Source organism: Penicillium verrucosum, assembly GCF_028828655.1.
Source record: "Penicillium verrucosum strain IBT 35672 chromosome Unknown utg000001l_segment0_segment0, whole genome shotgun sequence".
In the NCBI taxonomy this organism is placed as follows: Eukaryota; Fungi; Ascomycota; class Eurotiomycetes; order Eurotiales; family Aspergillaceae; genus Penicillium; species Penicillium verrucosum.
The window spans coordinates 9253193-9274246 of NW_026643210.1; the positions used below are offsets into that span (position 1 = coordinate 9253193).

Below are 21054 nucleotides of genomic sequence, written 5' to 3' on the forward strand. Positions count from 1 at the left end.
AATATTCATCATCTATACGGCCCCGCTCAAAGATACCCTCCTAATAACTAGTCAATCTTACTTAATATAACGAGTAATCATCAGCTAGGAACCCGTATTATCGAGAGTGGGCCTTGACAAGTCCTGTAGCACCGGTGCTATAGCACAAGTGCTGCCGCCAGGCCCTTGGTTCGGTGCTGTAGCACCAAGGCTTAGCAGCACTAGATACTCGGTTTGGTGCTACGGTGCTACGGCGGGAGTGCTATAGCACTATAAACAGTAGTTAACTAGAGCTATAGCTTAGGCGGTGAAAGTATTCCGATTGACTAATTTAAGTAGGCCGTAGTTAAATGGTGGTCGGTGTATCTCATCAAGTAGCCGCGCGATCGTATCTCCTGACTAACTACCTATAAGCTGTGTTGTCGTTGTCGTCAGACAGCCTGTCAGAGCGACTAGTTAGGATAATACAAGCGAGTGAAATATACTGGAGAGGCACATCCACCCGCTGCAAAAAATGGGTTTCAAAACAAGTACTTGGGCAGATAAACACATCCGGTCTTGGTGAGCAAGGCTCCCATATAATTCTGGCTCAGAAGCTGTGTCCATGCGCGCATACATAACCAATCAACTGTTTGCTAAATACCCAATCAATGTAGTCAGTCTACTGTTGGCGGGGTAAGCAAAGGAATCAATAGAGGGGTACTGATCCTATATAGGGGTACAATATTAGCCACTCCCCCAGAATTTTGCTTTGCGAGTTGCCGATAATCACAGTTTGAAGGCTACTTTCAAAACTCTTCGACGGCGAGGGCTTCTCACAAACACATGTGAGAGGAAAACCCAAGTCCCGAGTAATCATAGACATAACTATAAAGCTTATACTTACCAGATCCACAATCGCTGTTTTATTCCACGAAATGTCAACAAGCTCGGGACTGAGAGGATCGTGCGATGTCTGCCTCCATCAAAACAATGAGCATGGTACCGCCAAATGCCCGGCTCCTCGTTGTAGGAATCGGTGGAAGCGCTGTCAGATTACCGGGGGTTGTTTTACAAATTCGACCAATTTTACGTATCGAACATGCTACGCATGCAAAGATCATCCTGCGGCTAGAGATGGTCTTGTGTTCGGTGCATTCAGGCAAAGAGACGTCACTCGAGCACAAAGAGAGGACTATAAAAACACAGGTTTTGCTGGAGGTGATACATCTAGCGGGGAAATAGGAAGCAGTAGTCCATTGGCAAGCAGCAGTCCTTGATGGCTTCATCATAGACGGTACAAGCCTCTGACTCTGGCAAATTTGATTATGTCGGCTGAGAAATTTGTATCTACAACATGCAGTATTATAGTTAATACTATTTGCCATTTGCATGATATTCATCGTCTATTGCTGTCTTGAGCTATCTTTTTTACTCTATAGCCTTCAGCAGTCCGGGAACAGAGCGTAAAAATGGACAAGCCTTGATCATGGTGAGGCATTTTCCCCTAACAGCCGAAATCTTTCGACCTCACTATTCCATCGCGATATAGCTTCAAAGCAGACCTTGCGGTGCTTTGTTTCTTCAACTGGCTCATTTTCCAGGCTATCAAATGGATCAACAATCCACGGATGTTTCTGTAACTCCCGAACCAATTCAACATCCTCACTACCTTCGTCAAGCCAGATGCCGTCATCATAACTCCTATGCCAATTAAACAAGCGCGATGTTGCAACGCCCGACTGTTCGTCAGCAAGATCCCGTTCCAAATAAGGTCGCCTTAATTGTTAGCTAATGGTACAAGAAGTTAACTTCTGGTTAGACTTACTCATCGGCTTGATCTGCGGGACAAGAGTCACATATATCGTAAATCTGAGCAACCAAAGGTTGATAAACTTTGCTCGCCGGTATTCTTTCCCCGGAATCCAAGACCCAGTTGATTCTCCATGAAATTGGCTTGTGCTGATGTGTAATATGTGCTCTGACTTCAAGGCTAAGGTTTTGAATTGGAGTTGCGCCGAAAGGAGGCGCTGGCGACCATGGCACTGATACATCTGGCCGACAAAAGTAAGAAGTCTGGAATTCAGTTGCCCGAGCAATGCGAGGCTCCTCCAAGTCTCTTAAGCAATATTCTACCTGAAGAAACGAGTGAATCGTGTGGGTTAGAAAGGCCGCCACCAGGCATATCGGCGGTAAACTATTTAGAACCATATTTAGCAGCGAATTTGCCTGGTCGTTGCATATTGCAGCAGTCCATAAAATGCTCAGATGTGGTTTCATATGCGTGATCGTGTTAAGAAGCTGCTGATTATCAATCACATTTGCAGTCGAAATCGCTTTTCGTGCTCCGAGAGATGCAGCCCCGACTAAATTGCATGGAACAGAAGGATCGAAGAATGCACTGCAAAGTAACGAGTCGAGAGCGTCTTGAGTGGAGCTTAGAAAGATGCATTTGTCGATCGATTGAAAAAGCTCATCAAATATCGTATCCTGACGTTTCAGGCAGTGAGTAGGAGTGAGCCGTATTGTGACAGGAGGTGTAAACTTTGGAGGGGTCATGTTCCGTGATGTTATGATTAAAACAGAAGCAAGACCAATAAGGCACTCAACTTGAAAACCCTCTGATGCGCAGAAATTAAGGAGGATATTAAATGCAAGAGATGATTTCGATGAAACAGGAGTCCAGTGGGCCCTGTTTAAGGTATGTTAGCTAGTCAGACGCGGAAAAGACTCTGAAAGAACATACTTCTTCCCGGGGGCATCCTCGCTTCTCAGCATCCATGGTGAATAAAAGACGCCATCTAGTCTTTTTACGTGCGCCATCCAGCATCCCCGTGTGACAATGGCCCAGAAAGAATCTTCTATCTGCGTATTTCGGTCGTGTAAGATCTGACTTGCCTCACCTGCCCGTTGAAGTGTCTCCACCCAGTAACAGGAAATAATGTACGACCAGGCTAGAACAATGCTTGTGAAATACCCAGAGCGAATGTTATTGCCAGAGAAAACGATAGGGTCGTGGAATTGTGTCTCGGCCTTCGTGCGGTAGGTTATAGGTTTTGGTGATCCGAGGCACTGGAGATAATCTATTGATTTCTGATGTTGGGTGCAACCCTGATCTTCTGTCGTTTGGATGCACAAGGAAGACCTCAGAATAAGAAAAGACCTTGGTTTGCCCATAATGTTGACACGTTCTGGTGGGTATTGAAAGAAGGGGGGAACGTCTTTAAGCAGATCTAAAAAGGCCCTTGTATAGTAGGTTAAAGAATTGTAGCCGCCATGGTGATCAGAGATAGCAGTTTTCCACTCTTCATATTTTGACTGACAGCAATGGTTAAAATGTGCCGTTGCTGGACAGATTCCATCACCAGGAGACCATGCTACGTCACTGTAGCTGTGAGATTCATCGCTGTCGTCGGGATCATATGTAGATTTTGTGCTCGCAGCATCACTGCATTGGCCTCGATGAGAAGGAGACAAGAGACCGCCCAGGTTATCGTCTACCATGATTGTTGCTCACTGAGAGATGAGAAGATATAGACAATCGACAATCGTGTCAACCTTGAAGCGATCGGTGTAGATGTTTTACCGTGAAGGCGGTACGAAACGCGGGACGTGCCGACCGCCCTTGGTAGCTTTTGAAAAATGCTGGCAGAATATTGCCCAGGTGAACAAGTTAACGTAATCCCGGGCTACAGTGAAGTGCGTATAAACAAACTGGTAAGAGGTAGGACAACCTGGAATATTTTCTCCCAGGTTGATCCTGTCCCGCCATATCCCTACCGCATGACATCCAATTTGGTCCCCACGGCTACCGGAGAACATTCGTTTAGCTTGAGCAATGTTGGAGGGTCAAGGCTATTGATAGGTGGACAGCTTGTTATCGACAATCCACGCTGGACGGAGCTTGGGGAGACTTTCTATGCCTTTGGCAGCGCTAAAGTGCCCGCCAGTAAGCTTCTGCTTGCTGGTAAAGCTTATATAGTACAGGTGGGGGCTTGGGCCAATGCCTACGAATTGTCTGCCAACGCATTGAGCGCTGATGCAAATCACGCCTTTGCTGCTCATCCTTCTGTCCGCATCGGGTATCTCCAGCAGATCCCAAGCACTGAGGAGCTAATTTCCGAGGCCTTCGCACTAGCCGACGAAAGCGCAATGACCATAATCGTGCTGGGACTTAATGAAGACTGGGAAAACGAATGGTATGAAAGAAAGAATATGGCTTTTCCGGGGAGCCAGGACAAATTGGTCGAAGCTCTCATATCGAGCGTGGAACGTCCTAAAAGCCTCGTATTCATCAATCAGTCAGGGTCGCCTGTGGAGCTTCCATGGATTGACAAATCCTCAACTTTCCTTCAGGCGTGGTATGGAGGTCAAGAATCTGGAAATGCTCCGGCAGATGTCTTATTTGGAAACACCAACCCCTCCTGAAGACTCCCAGTTACCCTGCCACGGCGTTATACAGATCTTCCCTTCTATTGGAACCAAGGAAACATGGCCAGGTATTGACGAAGTTGTCAAATATGAAGATAAGCAAGCCGGCTCACCACCCGAATGTGCTGCCTCTTTGGTGGTTTGGTTATGGCCTAGGTGACAATAGTATGTTCTCGAGCAGGCCTCGCCAATATTCACGAAATGGGGATTTACTGGTCCGTCGGGGTGCTGGTTAAGAACACAGGTACAGTTGATGGCCAGAAAGTTGTACAAATTTACAACTAGCCCGCTTACCAAATAGAGGAGACTCTTCTCGTCTGCCTTGAGAAAACGACATTGCTCAGGCCGAATGAAGGCATCACTATCAATGTTCAAGTTCGAAAGCGGGATGCTACTCACCGAATTGGGGGTAAATGGGTGGTGGACGAGGGCAGATATGCATTCGGTCTTGGGAACGGGGTCAAGAATGCGATAGAGACAAGTTTAGAGCTCAATGTCGAAGACTACACTTGATCGAGCCGGGAATATAAATAAACAACCGGACAATGTCAATCAATCAAAACCAAATCAAGCGGTTACAGTCTGAGTAGTTGCGTGCTGACTCTGGTCCCTTCATCCCAATCAATTGAAGCAAGTACTCAAAGCGAGACATCTGATATGGGATCGCGTGATGCTTCCCAATCAGGAAAAGTATGTTGTTTAGAAAGAGTGCAGCTAGTGAACGGAATTTCTAAAAAAAGAGTTAATTTATGATATCCGCCGAATGCCAGTCTAGAGTCACTCAGTGAGTGATGAGAATAGATCGCAAATGCTGAGAGACATCTCACTATTTACACAGATCCTCCAGCAATTCCAACATGCGTTGCTGCAAATTCACAAGCTCAGACTTGGCAATTGGCAATGAGGTGGTTCCAGCGGACTCAGTCTGGCTCCGCGGCTGTGAGCTTTCTATACTGGATGGGTTATCTTCAACCAACTCCTTCCGAAGCGTAAAGAATGGAATACCCAGACCGCGCAATTCGGCAATGATAGCATCTCCCATTTGCACGGCTGCCTTGTACACCTTTGCATCGTAGGTTGCAATCTCTGCGGCCAACTCCTTCTCGGTCTAATGGCAATCAGTCGAGGCGAATAATTAAAGGGGACATTGAGAACATACCGAGCCATCTTCCTCTTTTACAGGGGCACCGATCGACCTCCTTTTGTTTAGCATTAGTGATTAGTCAATAATAAAACACTGCAGAGCAATAGCATAGAAATAAACTCACAGGACTGCATCTAGCTCCCTCTGTTTCTCAGGACGACCCTGCTGCTGCTTCAATAGTGCCTCACGGGCTTGGAACCATTGTTGTTCATGATGATGTTGACTTCGGATCACACCGCGAATGCGAGCTTGGGTTTCTTCGTTTTGACCCACGGTGCGCATCACATGTTTTAGTGCTGCAGGCCAAGTTGTGATAGTTGACGAGTCAGACGCAGAAGTAGAAGTTGACGGTCTTGTTATCTTTGGCTGCGGCGTTCGTGGATCTTCCGAAGGCTTGGATTTAGACGATATGGTTCTTGCCGGTTGAATATGTGTGGGTACATGCTGGTTAGGGGTTCCTTGGCCCTGAGAAGCTAGACTAGACAAGGTGCTGAGGACTGAGTTCAGGTCCGAGGCATTGTAGAAGCCGTCTCCCATATTGGAGTAGAGCCTCCGGATGGGACCTTGGAAGATGTGTATGTTGGTCCAAAATTTGCTTATCGACAAATCAGTCCCGGTAGACTAATTGATAAATAAAGATTTAAAGTGATGAGTGGAGATGGATGTAGATGTCAAGTGTGGTTGACAAAGGATATATATCAGAATAAAGATAGAGAAGGGGTGTGCTTAGAGAAACCAGTCGATTTTTGCAAAAATGATAAGTGGTATAATTTATTGATAGCATATGAATAATAAAAAAACCTCCCAAGAATGAGCTTAGAGAACCGAAAGGACTGAAAGAAGATTGAAGTCATATCAGTTGAAGCTGTTTGAATGTCTTGGCGCATCTCCCGTGCTGAAAATTTACCTTCAACCTGCAAATCCCCCGGTTTATCAAGTGTCTCCAGCTCCATCACCCCACCACGGCCCTCCAATTGCCTCCGGCCAATTTCCAGTAATATTAATTTGTTTCCCAATCCCTATATTGAGGTCTATCCCCCGAAACCGGGAACTCCCAACATGTCCCGATCCGCCGCAGACGCAACGCGGTTCACGGCCACCGGGCCCTACGCCAACTCCAAGACCGGCGGCGCGTACCAGGCCCCAGACTTCGGAAAGAAGAACACCAGCACGAAGTCATCACCACCGCAACTTGGCCCGAATGGCCAACCGGAGACACCCAAGGAGAAGGTGGAACGACTACGAGCACAGGCACGGGCTGCTCGGAAGTCACAGGCAGCTGGAAGCGGAGCGGATCGATGGATTGAGTCTGGGCGGAAGTTCGCCAATAAAGCGCACAAGGGAATGGTTTATTCATTGATTGCCGCGTCCGGTATGTTTCCTGCCCCGTGGAATAAAATGAGCAAGTACCAGCAACACAACATACGATGCTTCGAAGTCCGAGTCAGCCAGGACAACCAATAGACCTCCCAATTCACCCATACCGGATTTATACTAATCCTTCTGGATCATACTAGGTATCTGCGGTGTTCTTACGGTCTACTCAATGGTCTCGCTCACTCTCTATAACCGCCGCCAACGCACGCTTTGGGTCGAGAAGGAACTTGCGACTCTCAAGGATGCCGAGGTCGCCTACGCCAACGGCACCGCAACTACCGAACAGCAGGAGCTCTTGAAGAAGGAGAAGATCGGCGAAATTATGAAGCAGAAGCGCGAGGAGGAAAAGGCACAGAAGCCCTGGGCCAAGGCGAAGCGATTCCTCTTCGAGAAGCTGAACATGGAAGACAGCGGTGCCAACACTGCACCAAAATCTGCATCAGGCTTGGCTATTGAGGGTGCTGACAATGCCCAAGGCAGTGTTATGGAGGCTGTGCAGGCTAAGCAAGCTCTGGATGCTGCTGCAGTGAAGACTGGCGCTCCTTTGCCCGGTCAGTTGGATGTGCTGGCTGAGAACGTGGACCAAGCTGCGAAGACTAAGACATCGAGCTGGACTGGCTGGTTGACGGGGCGATAGATGTGTGTCACCTTTGGTCCTCCAAGCAAACAAAAGAGCGAAGGATGGAATGGACGGGTCTAGTGGCATAACGTCCTCGAATGTTAATGCTGATCTGATTTCATCATCTATCAGCGGACATAATCTGGACCCATCTCCCTCCCTCCGCTGATCTTCACTTCTCACCATCTGCAATACTTTTTTCTCTTGCATAGCAAGTCGCGGTCTTTTCTCGTGGCCTGTTTCCATTCTCCCAGGGGGTTTCCGGCGTTTGTTCTTTTATCTTTCTGGAATGTGTTCCTAGTCAATATAGTCTGTCCTGATATTCCCAAGGGGTGGACGGGCGGACTTCCATGTATATCGTGTACAGTACATAGATCTGCTTCTATCTGCTCTCATTTCTACTCCGTATCCATCTTCACAATGTAACCTACGATAACTAGTTACGGTGTATACTACATGTCGATACTACAACCCCCCACTAGTTACCCACTAATAGTTCACTTCTTAACAGTGATTTTCACCAGAACAGACCTTTCTAACCTAAGTTTCCGCACTAATCCCCAAAGAGGGAGGGACCCATCCCCAACACCGGAGAAGCGCTTTGCCGCGGGCTTAGGCACCACACATGGTCCATGCATGTAGTGGAGCAGAAAAAATAAAGAATTCTTATAAGAAGAGGGGGAAGACCCTGGGGGAAAAATTATAGAAAAGCAGTTTCAGCCATTGATCATGTTTTGATAACTTTTGACCACTCATACTAATGAAATCCTCAAGCCCAACGAAACGCAAAACCCTCATAAATGTTTTTTTGACACCGACTACACACATTCACACATGAATCCCAAGGGTGCTTCCCAAGGAACAAGCTGGAAAAAAAAGGTACAATGGAAAATCGCTGAAAACCCGAGAAAAAGAAACAAACAGGCACCGAAACGAGGTATCTATGCCAGACCCGTTCTCCCTCCCCTCCACGGAAGAAGGGCTATGAAAATCAGAGACAAGAAGTGCATCATCTAGAGAAGAATAACAATCTCTACTGCTGCGCTTTACGGGCAGCACGACGAGCACGAACACCATCAGCAAGATCCTCGAGCACTTCGACGGTCATCTCCCAGTTGATGCAAGCATCAGTGATGCTGACACCGCGGAGAAGAGCCTCCGGACCCTCGGGGGAACCTTCTGGTTACCCTCGTAGATGTTGGACTCGATCATGACACCGATGAGAGCAGTCTCACCCTCACGGAGCTGGTCGGAGACCTCCTTGGCGACGAGGGGCTGGTTAAGGTGGTTCTTGTTGGAGTTACCGTGCGAGCAGTCGACCATGAGGACCTCACGCTGCTTCTTGGAGCGGAGAGCCTCACGGGCAGTCTTGATGCTAGCGCGGTCATAGTTGGTACCTCTGCTGCCACCGCGCAGGATGACGAAACCGTGCTCGTTGCCGGAGGTCTTGGTGATGGCAGCCAGACCCTGCTTAGTGACACCGAGGAAGCGGTGGGGGTGCGAGGCGGCGCCGATGGCGTCGACGGCGACGGTCAGGTTACCGTCGGTGCCGTTCTTGTAGCCGATGGGGAAGGACAGGCCTGAGGCGAGCTCGCGGTGAAGCTGAGACTCGGTAGTGCGAGCGCCGATCGCGCCCAGAGAGATCAGGTCTGCCAGGTACTGAGGGGAGATGGTGTCGAGCATCTCGGAGGCGATGGGGAGTCCGGTGCTGGTCAGGTCGGTGTACAGCTTACGGGAGACGCGCAGACCCTTGTTGATGTTGAAGGTCTCGTCGATATCGGGATCGTTGATCAGTCCCTTCCAGCCGACCGTTGTGCGGGGCTTCTCCAGGTAGGCACGCATGATCACGCAGATATCCTTCTCCAATTTTACGGAAAGCTCCTTGAGCCGGCGGGCGTACTCGAGTGCGGTGTCGGGGTCGTGGATGGAGCATGGTCCGACAACGACGAGCAGGCGGTCATCGCGCTGCTCAATAATCTCAACTGCTTGATTCCGGCCGGCACGGACTGTCTCAATGGCACGAGCGGGCTATACAGACAATTGCTGTCAGTTGGTGCGCTTGGAAGTTTTGCCATGTCCCCGCAGAGAGCGGGGTGAAGGAAAAAAAAAACACATTGACTCACCGCAGGGATCTCATTCTGCAAGAAGTAGGGCGACAGCAATGGGTCGTATCCGAGGACTAATAACAAAAAGATACCATCAGCATCACATATATGGCTTTGGGTACACAATTCCACATACCACGAGTGTCCTCGTTGACTTCAGTAGTGTTGATGAGAGGCATGATGTTCAAGAAACAACACTAGTGGTGATTAGTATAAATTATATATAGAAGATTTACAGAAGAAGAATCTCCAAGACTGAAATCCTTTTAAATCAGAAGAAATGACTCACAAAAGTTGGACCGTGTCAAGGAGAAAAACGGCACAAAAATTAAGAGGCAAAGTGGGCCGAGGGATTTCGTGAGACAAGGGATGGGTTTTTGTACTGGCAAGTACATAATGTGCTATTTATGGGGACTCTTTTGGTATTTATTTTATTTTTTAAAAATATCAAAAAATATCAAAAAATATATAATATATATAAAAATATACAAAAATATACAAAAATTAATATAAAAATTAATATAAAAATTAATTCTGTGATTTACTGCATGTTCATGCCTGTCCTCTCTACTCCGTAGTTAGTTAGGCTATAGGGGAATTCATGTAGATCCAGGTGGCTTAGCTGTCGCATATTATGAGAGATCCAATCACCGGGCCGGGGATGACCACACACGGTGTACTCCGTAACAGTTGTCCGACTGCTTTTTCACCCAATCATTCTCCCTCCGATCTGCATATCATGTCATGTATGTTGTATGTTGTATTTTCATTGTCATACTCCGTAGTCATTCATTCTCTTATGTACTACAGAGTACTTGATTGGTCAAATGTGTGTTGTTGATGTATCATATAGTTAGAACCTAATCGGGCAATGAATAATAGAATAACATCTAAAACAGGAGTCGGTCAGTCAGACCAAATGTAATTCTCATTGAAATTAAAGATATCTCTAATTAACAAAACAATCTAATTAAGCTAATCGCTATTGTTCCTCTCGGAAGTGGTCCATATTGAAAGCCTTTCCCCTCCAGAACTATATAACTAATCTATAACTAGTTAACTAGTTATATGTAACTATGTACTTTGTACTTCCTTTCTGATATGTTATTTCCCTAACTTATTCCCTTGCATTACATTAGCTGGAACTCTGGCAATGAACTCATCTTCAAAGCGAGCCCTTGAAAGCCTGGAGCACTCGAAGGCCAAGGTAAGTCAGTCACATCTCTCTCTCTCTCTTCAGTGTCTCCACCCATTCCAGCCATTAATTGAAAACAGAGAGATTGCCCCCCTGAACTTAAACCTTCCTCTGGTCCAGAAGAGCCTGCCTTCGCCAATTCCTAGAAATATGTTCACTCAGGTGCTGAACACCGATGAACCCAAGCCCACCCTCACCAATTGGCTAATGGTGATCCCTCTCCCCGCCTGGTCCAAAAGGTTGGCCAACCCTCGCTAATCCCGCACACCTTAATCAACAAATCTCTCAACATCAATGATCCTTCCGAGGTCACTCCCATCCAGGGCCCATTCCGCTTCTCTGGCACCCAAGCAAGTACTTAGCCTACAGTGGAGTTTAACCCTCGTATTTCCAACCCCAAGGACACGGACGGTGCATCAAACACCGTGAACGTGAACTGGCCACTCCCATACACTCGCTCTATCGGTCCATTCAACGAGAATGGCTTCGCAGTGGTTACCCAGACCTGGTACGACTACAGTTCTATAACGGACTCGGACTCGCAATCCTCGGAATCTCTTGGTTCGTTTTGTTTCGATCCCCGATCTTCCCCCGTCCCTCGAATCTGCACCCGAGTCTAGTACCTAACATTCGTTAGGTACCATACCTTATCGCGATCACCCCACGTGATTTTCGAGGCTCCCGAGTTCTGAAAAAAAAAAAAAAAAAGAGGTAAGGGAATGTACCTAGGTATCTTAGTCTTTCTGCCGGACGAATGGAGAGTCGGTTATATCACCGCTTTCATAGGGCGTGGGCATTGGCCCCGCCTGTTAGAACAACAACCAACCCTTGAAACGTTAATTCAATTCCATCTGATTTAACGATCTTTCATCACATCTTCCGACGGAGGAGTGTTTCGGTAGTCGCAGAGGGTCCCCTGGAACGCTGAAGAGATCTACAGGAGGAATCTCGTCCCGAGGGGTTGGGACAAATTTCGTCAAGTTCTATCGTTATCGGGTTCTTCCCACTCGACAGTCGAGATGGCCGCGCGGGTCCCAGATTAGGCTTGCCGAGAAGAAGCCCGCTTTATTCTGGGATTTCGCCGAGGTTGCCCTCAATGTTATCACTGTCCGGACTCCTGGCCGTATGAGCCATATTGTCCTTTCTTGGTTCATTCGACCCATGATGTCTATGAACGAATTACCTCGACTTGACCCCTGTGAGTGACATGAATGGCGCTCAAGGCCTCGTGTTCAATTCCCACTCTGTTTCTAAACATAGCTTCTTCAAATAATGAATTCATCCTCCATTACACTACGCACCTCGACCTCTCAATTTCTGGACATCTTTACAGGGCCTCGATAGCTCTACCAACTTCTAATTTATGAGCTATTCCCCAAACATCACCAGCGCCTCTCCTTTGATGCGCCAGCTAGCTCAACACAGCATTAAGCTGTTGCGCCCATGTACCTAAGAGATTTCACACTCGTAATTCTCCTATAATACTTTGCTCCGACGTCCACTTCTATCTGATTTCTTTTCTTGGCATTGCCTTTGTTACAGCGCTGATTCGCTTAATGGCATGGGCATTGTTCTCTAACCTAAAGTGGGATAAACTGCAGCTCTTTGTTCTACTCCGATGGGATATTTAATTCTTGAAAGCAGACCTTGATTCTTATTCTGATGTGTTTAGGACTCTTAACTATGTAGTCTTCATAAGGCAGCACTGCATCTTTGCTGGAATATACCTCGGGGCTACAAGAAGCAGGTGCGCTTTTATGTTTGCTTCTAGACTCTACCTGCTTTGACCGTGACTGTCCTTTTCTTTCTTTCCATCTTCCATTTACCTTTGTTTTCAACTGCCCCCCTCTGAATTTTTAGTTTTTCTTTTCTTCCTCACTTCAACTCTCTTGACTGACTACACTTCATCTCTTAAAAAGCACCTTCAGCCATGCCTGTAACCGTTGCCCCTGTTCGTATCAACATGAAGAAAAAGAGGCTCAAGGAACATGAGTTGCTGGAATTGGCTCGCGTGCCCCGAGAGTCACAGATACCCCAGAAAGGAAAAGCCCACCATGGGTCTCAGGTAAGCACACTGGTCCCGACCTCGGGTGAATCACTTTGGAAGAACCTCACTCACCCTTTCTCGCTGTACAAAGACCGTGCTTTCAGATACTGATAATTATCGCTAGAGAAAGGAGACCTGCGTGCACAGCTCCACTGCACATGGTCCAAGCACCAATGGCAGTCGCCACCATGTAGGTGGCTCTCCCGAGAAGACCACAGAGATAGCCCCTGCAGACCGCCGCTTCCGTGCCGAAGACGAATACCCCACCCGCTTCACTTTGAAGGAAATTGAAATCGACATTGGCTCGTGGATGTGTCTTGCATGTCCCACTTCGACCCGCAAATGCCTGGACTGCAAACAATACGAAGGCCACGAGGACTACCTGATCATCGCCATCCACGGGGAATGTCTTACCGAAAAGACTGGGAAACGTTCGGCAATCGGAGTATTCTACGGCCGCGGCAACGCTGGCAACATCTCCTGGCCCATTCCAGGTAAGGACGACCACAGCCACACGACCCAGATCGCCGAGTTGACCGCCTGCCTGCGGGCATTGCGCAATGTAACCTCCATCATCGAAAAACGCCACAACATGATGCGCAACGGCAAGGTTCTCATGCCGTTGAGTACCTTTGTTATCAAAACAGACTCCGAGTACCTGGTCCGCAGCTTGACGGAGTGGCTGCCCAAGTGGAAGAAGAATGGATGGAAGACTTGCAAGGGAGCCCCGGTGGCCAATGCTGATATGTTCAAGCTGGTAGAAGCTGGCCTCACCATGGTAGAGATGGTCGTTCGGGTTAAGTTCTGGCTTGTGCCCAAGGAGAACAACATGGAGGCTACTTGCCTGGCCAAGATGGCTTTCATGGAGTAATGAGCTGGGGGAACCACCTATGTGCCCTCATCAGGGTTATCAATCAGTTTATCACATAATTTTCAAATGAATCCAAAGATATTCAAAATCGGGAACATCGTCATTATCCTCGGCTTAGCTTCCAGTTCCAAAGTGCCGAACCGAAATGGCTGACATAAGCATCCGGTGGGGTCCCGATGTAGATCTCATAGTTGCATGGCTGTTAGTTAGTATAAGGATTATTCAGTTTTGTAGAATATGTAGAGGAATTTTTGTAGAAATAGGTAGCAGACTTAACAGACTACCTCGACTATACAACTAGAGAAGTTGGAACGTCTAACATCTTCTCCCCACATTTCGCGGGAAACCGCTTAGCCGATCTTCAGTGCCGTGGCCACTCAGGAACGGGAGTCGACCAAACTACTTCCGACCCCGGAATTTTGTCCGGCATTTGCTTATAAGTAATTCTGGTGTCCCGAGGAGTGTTGGAATGAATTGTTGTCGGTTTCTCTCTTTTCTCTTTGTTGCATACTTTAGCCATTGTACAGATGTAAGTGACTATCCCAGAGCATGATATTCAAGTCGAAACTAACAGCGCCGCGAAAGACCGGAAATACTCTTGACCCTCGGTCCACAACTTTCAACTAATCCCAAACAATCCAATCAACCTACAAAATCATGGCTTCTCCAATTCCCCGCGGACTCCGCCAAGTACTCCAGAAGTCCCCTAATGACATCGTCATCCTCTCCTCGCTGCGCACACCCGTCACCCGCGCTAAGAAGGGTGGTTTCAAGGACGCCTACCCAGAAGAGCTACTCGCCAGCGTACTGCAAGCAACACTGAAGGCAAACCCAAACTTGGACCCCGCTCAGGTCGACGATGTGCTCATCGGCTCCGTCCTACAAGAACTAGGCGGCGCCAAAGCCGGCCGCATGGGCCAGATCCACGCCGGCTTCCCTCACTCCGTTCCCTTCAACACGATCAACCGCCAATGCTCATCCGGCCTGGCAGCGATTACAACAATCGCCAACAGCATCCGTGCCGGTGCCATTAACGTCGGCGTCGGCGGCGGCATGGAATCCATGACCCGCAACTACGGCTCCCGCGCCATCCCCACAGTTCTCTGGCCCGAGCTGAAGGAGTCCCATTCCCAGGACGCCCGCGACTGCATCATGCCCATGGGAATTACCTCAGAGAACGTCGCGTCCCGCTACGGTGTCTCCCGCGCAGACCAGGACGCTTTCGCCGTCGAGTCCCACGCAAAAGCCTCCGCCGCACAGAAGGCTGGCCGCTTCGACTCCGAAATCATCTCTGTCACTACCAACACCCTCGACCCCGAGAACCCGGATGCCCCCGCCAAGGAAGTGACAGTCTCCCAGGATGACGGTATCCGCCACGGACTGTCCCTCGAGAAGGTGGGCGCACTCAAGCCCGCTTTCTCGCCTACCGGTGCCAGCACCGCCGGTAATAGTTCGCAGGTTAGTGATGGCGCTGCCGCTGCTTTGTTGATGCGTCGCTCCACCGCCGAGGAGCTGGGTCTGTCCGGTTCTATTAAGGCGCGCTGGGTCGCGTCTGCTGTCGCGGGCTGTGCCCCCGATGAGATGGGCGTTGGCCCTGCTGTTGCCATCCCTAAGCTTCTGCAGGCTGTTGGTGTTGAGGTTCCCGAGGTTGGTGTTTGGGAGATTAACGAGGCTTTCGCTTCGCAGGCGCTCTACAGCGTTCGCAAGCTTGGTATCGACCAGGCGAAGGTTAACCCTAACGGTGGTGCGATTGCTATCGGTCACCCCCTCGGAGCTACTGGTGCTCGTCAACTCGCTACTCTGCTGCCTGAGTTGGAGCGCAGTGGCCAGGAAATTGGTGTGATTAGTATGTGCATTGGTACGGGTATGGGTATGGCGGGCATGTTTGTCCGTGAGTAAGTCTTTTTACTTGCTTTACACAAAATGTTCTTTTTGTCGAATTTGCTTAGTATGATACCAGCGGTGCATGTGTATATACAGTTTGCATACTATGAATGATTGTTTTTCCTTGTACGACTATATTTTGTAGCCGAAGACTTGAGAGTAGCATCTAAGAGATATTGGTATATCGCATGTTGAGTGTAGTGTACTCCCTACCTGTGAAGAATAAGATGTGATTGTGATTGTAGTCTACAGTTACTGGCAGTTTTGGCGGGTTGTACAGATATGAAATATGCTTCTCATTGGACATCAAGTGTGGACTTTTTGAAAAATTGGAACATAAACAGATAGAATAAGCCACAATATGCAATTCTATATGCGTAGAGTATTTTATTTCTTATACCAAAGTCCTAGCCTTGAGGAAGGGCAGAACACCAAAATGCCAAGCATCAAGATCACCAACACGTGACCCGTGCCTTTCTTGAATTTGTTTCTCCGTCCGGGCCAACTCCGCCAGCTCGACGCTCTCAAACAGCATCCGCGCCCACCTTAATAATGCGACCCTCAATGCGCCTCCCTCTGCGGGAGGCAAATTTCATCTGTTCCAGCTGCAGAATTCAAGCCACCCCCCGTATCTCGCCTCTCGGCCAAACCCGCCGCTATGCCTCCGACTCCTCCCCCGGAATCCTCGAGCGCGCTCGGCGCAAGATTTGGGGCACCGAAAAACCCCCAGGCCCAGCAGACCCCTACACTGGAAGTCAGATCATGCCTGGAACTGGTATGAGCCCCGGAGAGCCCGCATCAGAGGAGGCATTTAGTCTCGAAGAGGGTCAAGCACGATCCGAAGAAATTGAGGAGAACCTGACCTGGGAGGGAATGCCCAGGATTGGCTATCTCAAGGAAAAAGAATGGCGTCTGAGGGGTCCGAAAGGGCATGCCGATAGAGTCAAACCGTACGTTCGATCCAAGTTTCCAATTCGATGCCTCTGCACCCTGGTTTGATTTCTAGATTGGTTTGTTGACGATGTCCTTCTTGATTGATAATAGATGGTACAACAACCCACGCCCTTTACCGTACCTGAAGGCTGCACACCAAGCTGCCGTGGAAATTGGTTTGATGCAAATGTTGGGAGGAAAAGTCACTGTTGTTAGCAAGCCTAGCAGCCGAGCGATCGAAGCCCAGCTCAAGTCGGTTAAGATCGAAGGCGAGTCTGGTAACTGGGGTGACCGTCTTCGGTTCCCCGACATTAAAACAATGGAATCTCTTCTGCGCAATGCGGCGGGTGCTGTGGACAGCAAGGCCGGCGAGACCGCTCTCCAGGAGAAATTGAAGGCAGCTAGCGAGCAAGGAGATCGCCTGTATGGCGCAGAGTCCAAGGGTCAGATGCAGAACCGCCTCAGTTCTCTGTCGCTGGCTGATGGAAACGTCAAGTTTGTCGTTCGTATTCCCCCTTCGACCTTTTCATGTCGATATCACTGACAATCATATCTCAGTTCTTCGCCCGCCTCTCCAAATTGATGTCTCAGCACATTTCTGACCACATCGTCACCTCTTCCGCCACTACTGGAGATGTCTTCCGCGCACAGGAGGCACTTCGCAAAAAGACCACCCGATTGACTCCTGTGCTTCTCCATAAGATTATGGACAAGAACGGCGCCTCTAAATTGTCTAATGTCAAGATTCTTGACGTCCGCCAGACTCGCCATGACAATGATGAGGATCTTGGCCGCAAGAAGGTTGTTGTTTCTGCGCTCTACAAGAATGGTTTGATCACCAAGAGCCTAGGTCAGAAACATCAGCCGCCCTGGAAGCAGGCTAAGAAGACCGAGCTGAATGCCTAGGCCTCTCTTTTTTTGTAGAATGTTGGAGGCATCGTTTCCCTTTATCTGAGAGCAATCTTTTGTACATTAGAATTGTTGATTGAATTGCATTTCATGTCCTTGTTTCGTTTCGTCATGTCAAGTCAGTTGAGATAATTGTACATGTTAATTTTGGAATGTACGGTATTGCTAGCAGTCTAATCCTCTAGCATACAATACTATGATCACCATCAATCATTGAAGAACATCAAAAGCCCTATGAACTCCGGAAATAAAACTCCCCCATGACCTTGTGTCACATTGAAAAGCAAAGGCACTCCATTCAGCCCTAGTGTCTACCTCTGCGCAGCAGAAAGATGGAGCACGCTCAGGTCATGATATAGAAAAACCTCTGGTCATGAAATCACGATTCTTAGACCCGCCGTCCTTCTTGGTGAAAAGACTGTCGATATTCTCATTCCCACCCATCATCTTCCGGCGCTTCTTCTTCTCATTCTCTTCCGCCAACACACGAGCAGTGAGCGAAGAAGTAGCAGCGTTCTTGATTCCATTGCCAGAAGCAGTACTAGGCACTGGTGTGGAAGTGTTGCTTCGGCTTTTAGGATCTGCGGATGGCTTAGGCACTTTGGGTACTACCAAGCCAGCAGGCTCAATGGGGCCGGCGGCATCAGTCGGACCCTCGGCGGTGGCGTTCTTCTTGCGCTTCTTTGAGCCGGGAGCTTTTTTGAGGGAGTGTGTGAGGCCTTGCTCGGCAAGTTTCTGGCCGCGTGCCATCAAACGCTCCTTGTCTTCCTTTTTGGTGGTAAGGATGTTAATGATGTTATCTTCGGTGTAGGATTCGTTGCACTAGCACACACACAGTCAGCCACTATCACCACTTTGTATAGAAGGCTGATTCTTACCTGCAAGCACTTGTCGCCTTTAAGCTGTCGGATGGCCTCCTCCGTAAACACATGTCCACACGGCACCAAGTACACAGACTTCACACTCGGTCCCAACGGCTTTGCGGTGATTGGACAGATCCAGCCCTCGCGGCGCTCACTTGGCGCAAAAGCACGGCCTGAAGGGTGCTCGGTGAGCTCTGTGTCGACTTCGAATTTCACCTCGACCACATCCCGGAGCGACTTCACTCGTCCGCACAGGATCTCTTCGCAGTCGGCCTTGGAGCTAATGCCCTCGACATCGTCGCCGGGGAGCAGGAACTGGAGTATAGCATCCTTGTTGTAAAGATTCCCGACTGAGTCTGATACAATTGGCCGTGATAGGGACTTGTGTGAGAGGGGACAGGTAGTCCAGGAGTGTTCTTGCTGCTCGCGCTGAGTTTCTTTTACTTGCGCCGTGCTCGGGGCACGGGCTGCTTCGCGGACGAGCTCACGGCGAGTCGGAATACTAGAAATCCTAGTGTTAGAAATGCACAGTCTGTAGCGCATATATAACAGAGTCACTCACCTGCCACCGTCATTACCCATGTTTGCGATGCGGTTGATGTAAGATGCTCCCACTTCGCCACGATAAAGTTGGAAAGATAGCGTGCTGACTCAGCGGCGATTAGATCCAGCCCGGGCCCGCTATCAACAGCTGGCCAGAAGCTCTCTCCGCACCTCCACAAACAAAGCTCAATGCCTCAAGCATGAGACTCCCTCAGTCGTTATTGTTGCTAGCTGCCGCTGGGTCGGTGGCCCAGGCTAGTAGTGACAAGCCTGCCCGTCCCCGTGGCTTGGGCCCAGAATGTGAGTATTTGTTTGAACCCTGGATTTAGATCTCCATTAGTGTTTATGCAGCCGGTTCATGTAGCAGTGAGCTATAATAGGCAATTGAACCTTTTCTTCTTAGAGATTATACTAATGTAGTATCCTTAGTTGCCAAATTCTACCAGGACTCAACTCCATTCACCTGTATCTCGAATCCTTCGGTCAAAATCCCTTTCTCGGCCGTCAACGATGACTACTGTGACTGCCCTGACGGAAGCGACGAGCCCGGCACGTCTGCCTGCGCACACATCTCGCGTAATTCGCCTTTAACAGTGGCCGACCGGCCTGGGAATAGCGATTTGAACACTGCACTCGCCCTCCCGGGATTCTACTGCAAAAACAAGGGCCACCGGCCATCATACGTTCCATTCCAGCGTATCAACGATGGTATTTGTGATTACGAGGAGTGCTGTGATGGTAGCGACGAGTGGGCTCGTGTTGGGGGCACGAAGTGTGAAGACCGATGCAAGGAGATTGGCAAGCAGTGGCGGAAGCAGGAGGAGCAGAATCAAAAGTCGATGACTGCTGCCCTGAGGAAGAAGAAGGATCTTCTTGTCGATGCTGGTCGCCAACAGCAGGAGATTAAGGATCATATCGTTGTGCTAGAGGCCGGGGTTCAGGGCGCTGAGCTCAAGGAACAGAACCTTGAGGCTGATCTGAAGCTCGCCCAGGAGCAGGACAGTAAGGTGGTCCGCACTGGAAAGGGCAAGGGCAAAGTCAGTGCCCTTTCCAACTTGGCCAAGGCCCGTGTTGACGAGCTACGCAATGCGTTGGTTGATGTGCGTCGCCAGCGGGATGACGCCCGCGAGCGGGTGAAGGAGCTTGAGGATATTCTGGCTAAGGTCAAGGTGGAATACAACCCCAACTTCAATGACGAGGGTGTCAAACGTGCGGTCCGTAGCTATGAGGACTACGCTGCTCGTGACCAGGGTACTGAGGGTGCGAACGATGCCCTGGACCGCGACTTGGACGAGATTGCCAAGGCCGACGGCGAGGATAGCGGTATTAACTGGGAGCACTGGGAAAACGAGGAAGATGGATGCAATGACTCGGATCTAGGTACGTCATCCCTTAGTTTCTTGTGACACCTAGTATAGATTACTAACGGGTAACTATAGTGTACAAGCTCGCTGCCTATCTCCCACCATCACTTGTCAACTTCATCGAAGACAGGGCCATTTCTGTTAGGGGCTTCCTTGAAGAAAAAGGCATTCTGCCCAAGGCCAGTGAGGAGTCTTCCTCCTCGGAATCCAAAGCTGTGACCCAGGCACGCGACGCCCTCAAGGCCGCGCAAGACTCTGTTACAAGCCTCAAAAACAAGCTACGCGACCAGCGTGCCGACCTTGAGCAGGACTATGGCCCTAACTCTATCTTCCGCGCACTCAAGGGAGTATGTATCACCCAGGATGCGGGTGAGTACACGTACGAGCATTGCTTCCTTGAGTCGACCAAGCAGAACCAGAGGAAGGGAGGAAGTTCCGTGTCCATGGGCAAATTCTCGAATGTTGGAACCACGAGCGTGGAAGAAGTCAACGCGGCTGGTGAGGTCGTCAATGTCGAGAAGATGACTATTGAGTACAACCGCGGCCAGTCTTGCTGGAATGGACCTAACCGGTCAACCAAGGTCATTTTGGAGTGTGGTGAGGAAAACAAGATCTTTAAAACAGCCGAAGATGATAAGTGCGTGTACTCCATGCTTGTTACGTCGCCGGCTGCATGTGCAGGTGGTGAAGATGCAGGTAACGGCGCGCCTCGCTCGAAAGACGAGCTGTGATGATTATATTAGATCTAGAGATCTGCTAATACATAGGTATTGAATTTCTATTTCATTTGCATCCCATTAGTTAGAATGAA

At 49.1% G+C, this 21054-nt stretch overlaps 12 protein-coding genes across 12 annotated transcripts; 8 read left to right on the forward strand and 4 right to left on the reverse strand.

Moving 5' to 3' along the window:
* Positions 1-1445: 1445 nt before the first annotated feature.
* N7516_003336 (uncharacterized protein) lies at positions 1446-2517 on the reverse strand (the record flags this gene model as incomplete). Its single annotated transcript, XM_057216056.1, has 2 exons — positions 1446-1737; positions 1787-2517. 2 exons carry the CDS (start codon positions 2515-2517, stop codon positions 1446-1448), a joined length of 1023 nt encoding a protein of 340 aa, XP_057077939.1.
* Positions 2518-3600: 1083 nt separating this feature from the next.
* Positions 3601-4386, forward strand: N7516_003337 (Glycoside hydrolase family 3; the record flags this gene model as incomplete). Its single annotated transcript, XM_057216057.1, has 2 exons — positions 3601-3657; positions 3712-4386. 2 exons carry the CDS (start codon positions 3601-3603, stop codon positions 4384-4386), a joined length of 732 nt encoding a protein of 243 aa, XP_057077940.1.
* Positions 4387-4590: 204 nt separating this feature from the next.
* N7516_003338 (uncharacterized protein) lies at positions 4591-4902 on the forward strand (the record flags this gene model as incomplete). The annotated part of the gene is made up of 2 exons (XM_057216058.1): positions 4591-4633; positions 4691-4902. The coding sequence occupies 2 exons, from the start codon at positions 4591-4593 to the stop codon at positions 4900-4902; spliced, it is 255 nt and encodes an 84-aa protein (XP_057077941.1).
* Positions 4903-5215: 313 nt separating this feature from the next.
* Positions 5216-6070, reverse strand: N7516_003339 (DUF2458 domain-containing protein; the record flags this gene model as incomplete). The annotated part of the gene is made up of 3 exons (XM_057216059.1): positions 5216-5497; positions 5549-5588; positions 5658-6070. 3 exons carry the CDS (start codon positions 6068-6070, stop codon positions 5216-5218), a joined length of 735 nt encoding a protein of 244 aa, XP_057077942.1.
* A 336-nt stretch (positions 6071-6406) lies between these two features.
* On the forward strand, positions 6407-7547 carry N7516_003340 (cytochrome c oxidase assembly protein COX14; the record flags this gene model as incomplete). Its single annotated transcript, XM_057216060.1, has 2 exons — positions 6407-6905; positions 7051-7547. 2 exons carry the CDS (start codon positions 6407-6409, stop codon positions 7545-7547), a joined length of 996 nt encoding a protein of 331 aa, XP_057077943.1.
* Positions 7548-8633: 1086 nt separating this feature from the next.
* Positions 8634-9813, reverse strand: N7516_003341 (3-deoxy-7-phosphoheptulonate synthase; the record flags this gene model as incomplete). The annotated part of the gene is made up of 3 exons (XM_057216061.1): positions 8634-9557; positions 9653-9708; positions 9771-9813. The coding sequence occupies 3 exons, from the start codon at positions 9811-9813 to the stop codon at positions 8634-8636; spliced, it is 1023 nt and encodes a 340-aa protein (XP_057077944.1).
* A 974-nt stretch (positions 9814-10787) lies between these two features.
* Positions 10788-11449, forward strand: N7516_003342 (uncharacterized protein; the record flags this gene model as incomplete). Its single annotated transcript, XM_057216062.1, has 3 exons — positions 10788-10841; positions 10875-11039; positions 11192-11449. 3 exons carry the CDS (start codon positions 10788-10790, stop codon positions 11447-11449), a joined length of 477 nt encoding a protein of 158 aa, XP_057077945.1.
* Positions 11450-12759: 1310 nt separating this feature from the next.
* On the forward strand, positions 12760-13747 carry N7516_003343 (uncharacterized protein; the record flags this gene model as incomplete). The annotated part of the gene is made up of 2 exons (XM_057216063.1): positions 12760-12894; positions 13001-13747. The coding sequence occupies 2 exons, from the start codon at positions 12760-12762 to the stop codon at positions 13745-13747; spliced, it is 882 nt and encodes a 293-aa protein (XP_057077946.1).
* A 657-nt stretch (positions 13748-14404) lies between these two features.
* N7516_003344 (uncharacterized protein) lies at positions 14405-15646 on the forward strand (the record flags this gene model as incomplete). The annotated part of the gene is made up of 1 exon (XM_057216064.1): positions 14405-15646. The coding sequence occupies one exon, from the start codon at positions 14405-14407 to the stop codon at positions 15644-15646; it is 1242 nt and encodes a 413-aa protein (XP_057077947.1).
* Positions 15647-16183: 537 nt separating this feature from the next.
* On the forward strand, positions 16184-17470 carry N7516_003345 (mitochondrial 54S ribosomal mL50 protein; the record flags this gene model as incomplete). The annotated part of the gene is made up of 3 exons (XM_057216065.1): positions 16184-16581; positions 16676-17066; positions 17123-17470. 3 exons carry the CDS (start codon positions 16184-16186, stop codon positions 17468-17470), a joined length of 1137 nt encoding a protein of 378 aa, XP_057077948.1.
* Positions 17471-17821: 351 nt separating this feature from the next.
* On the reverse strand, positions 17822-18918 carry N7516_003346 (replication termination factor 2; the record flags this gene model as incomplete). Its single annotated transcript, XM_057216066.1, has 3 exons — positions 17822-18295; positions 18352-18838; positions 18899-18918. The coding sequence occupies 3 exons, from the start codon at positions 18916-18918 to the stop codon at positions 17822-17824; spliced, it is 981 nt and encodes a 326-aa protein (XP_057077949.1).
* A 161-nt stretch (positions 18919-19079) lies between these two features.
* N7516_003347 (uncharacterized protein) lies at positions 19080-20974 on the forward strand (the record flags this gene model as incomplete). Its single annotated transcript, XM_057216067.1, has 3 exons — positions 19080-19179; positions 19309-20259; positions 20319-20974. 3 exons carry the CDS (start codon positions 19080-19082, stop codon positions 20972-20974), a joined length of 1707 nt encoding a protein of 568 aa, XP_057077950.1.
* Between the last annotated feature and the right edge of the window lie 80 nt (positions 20975-21054).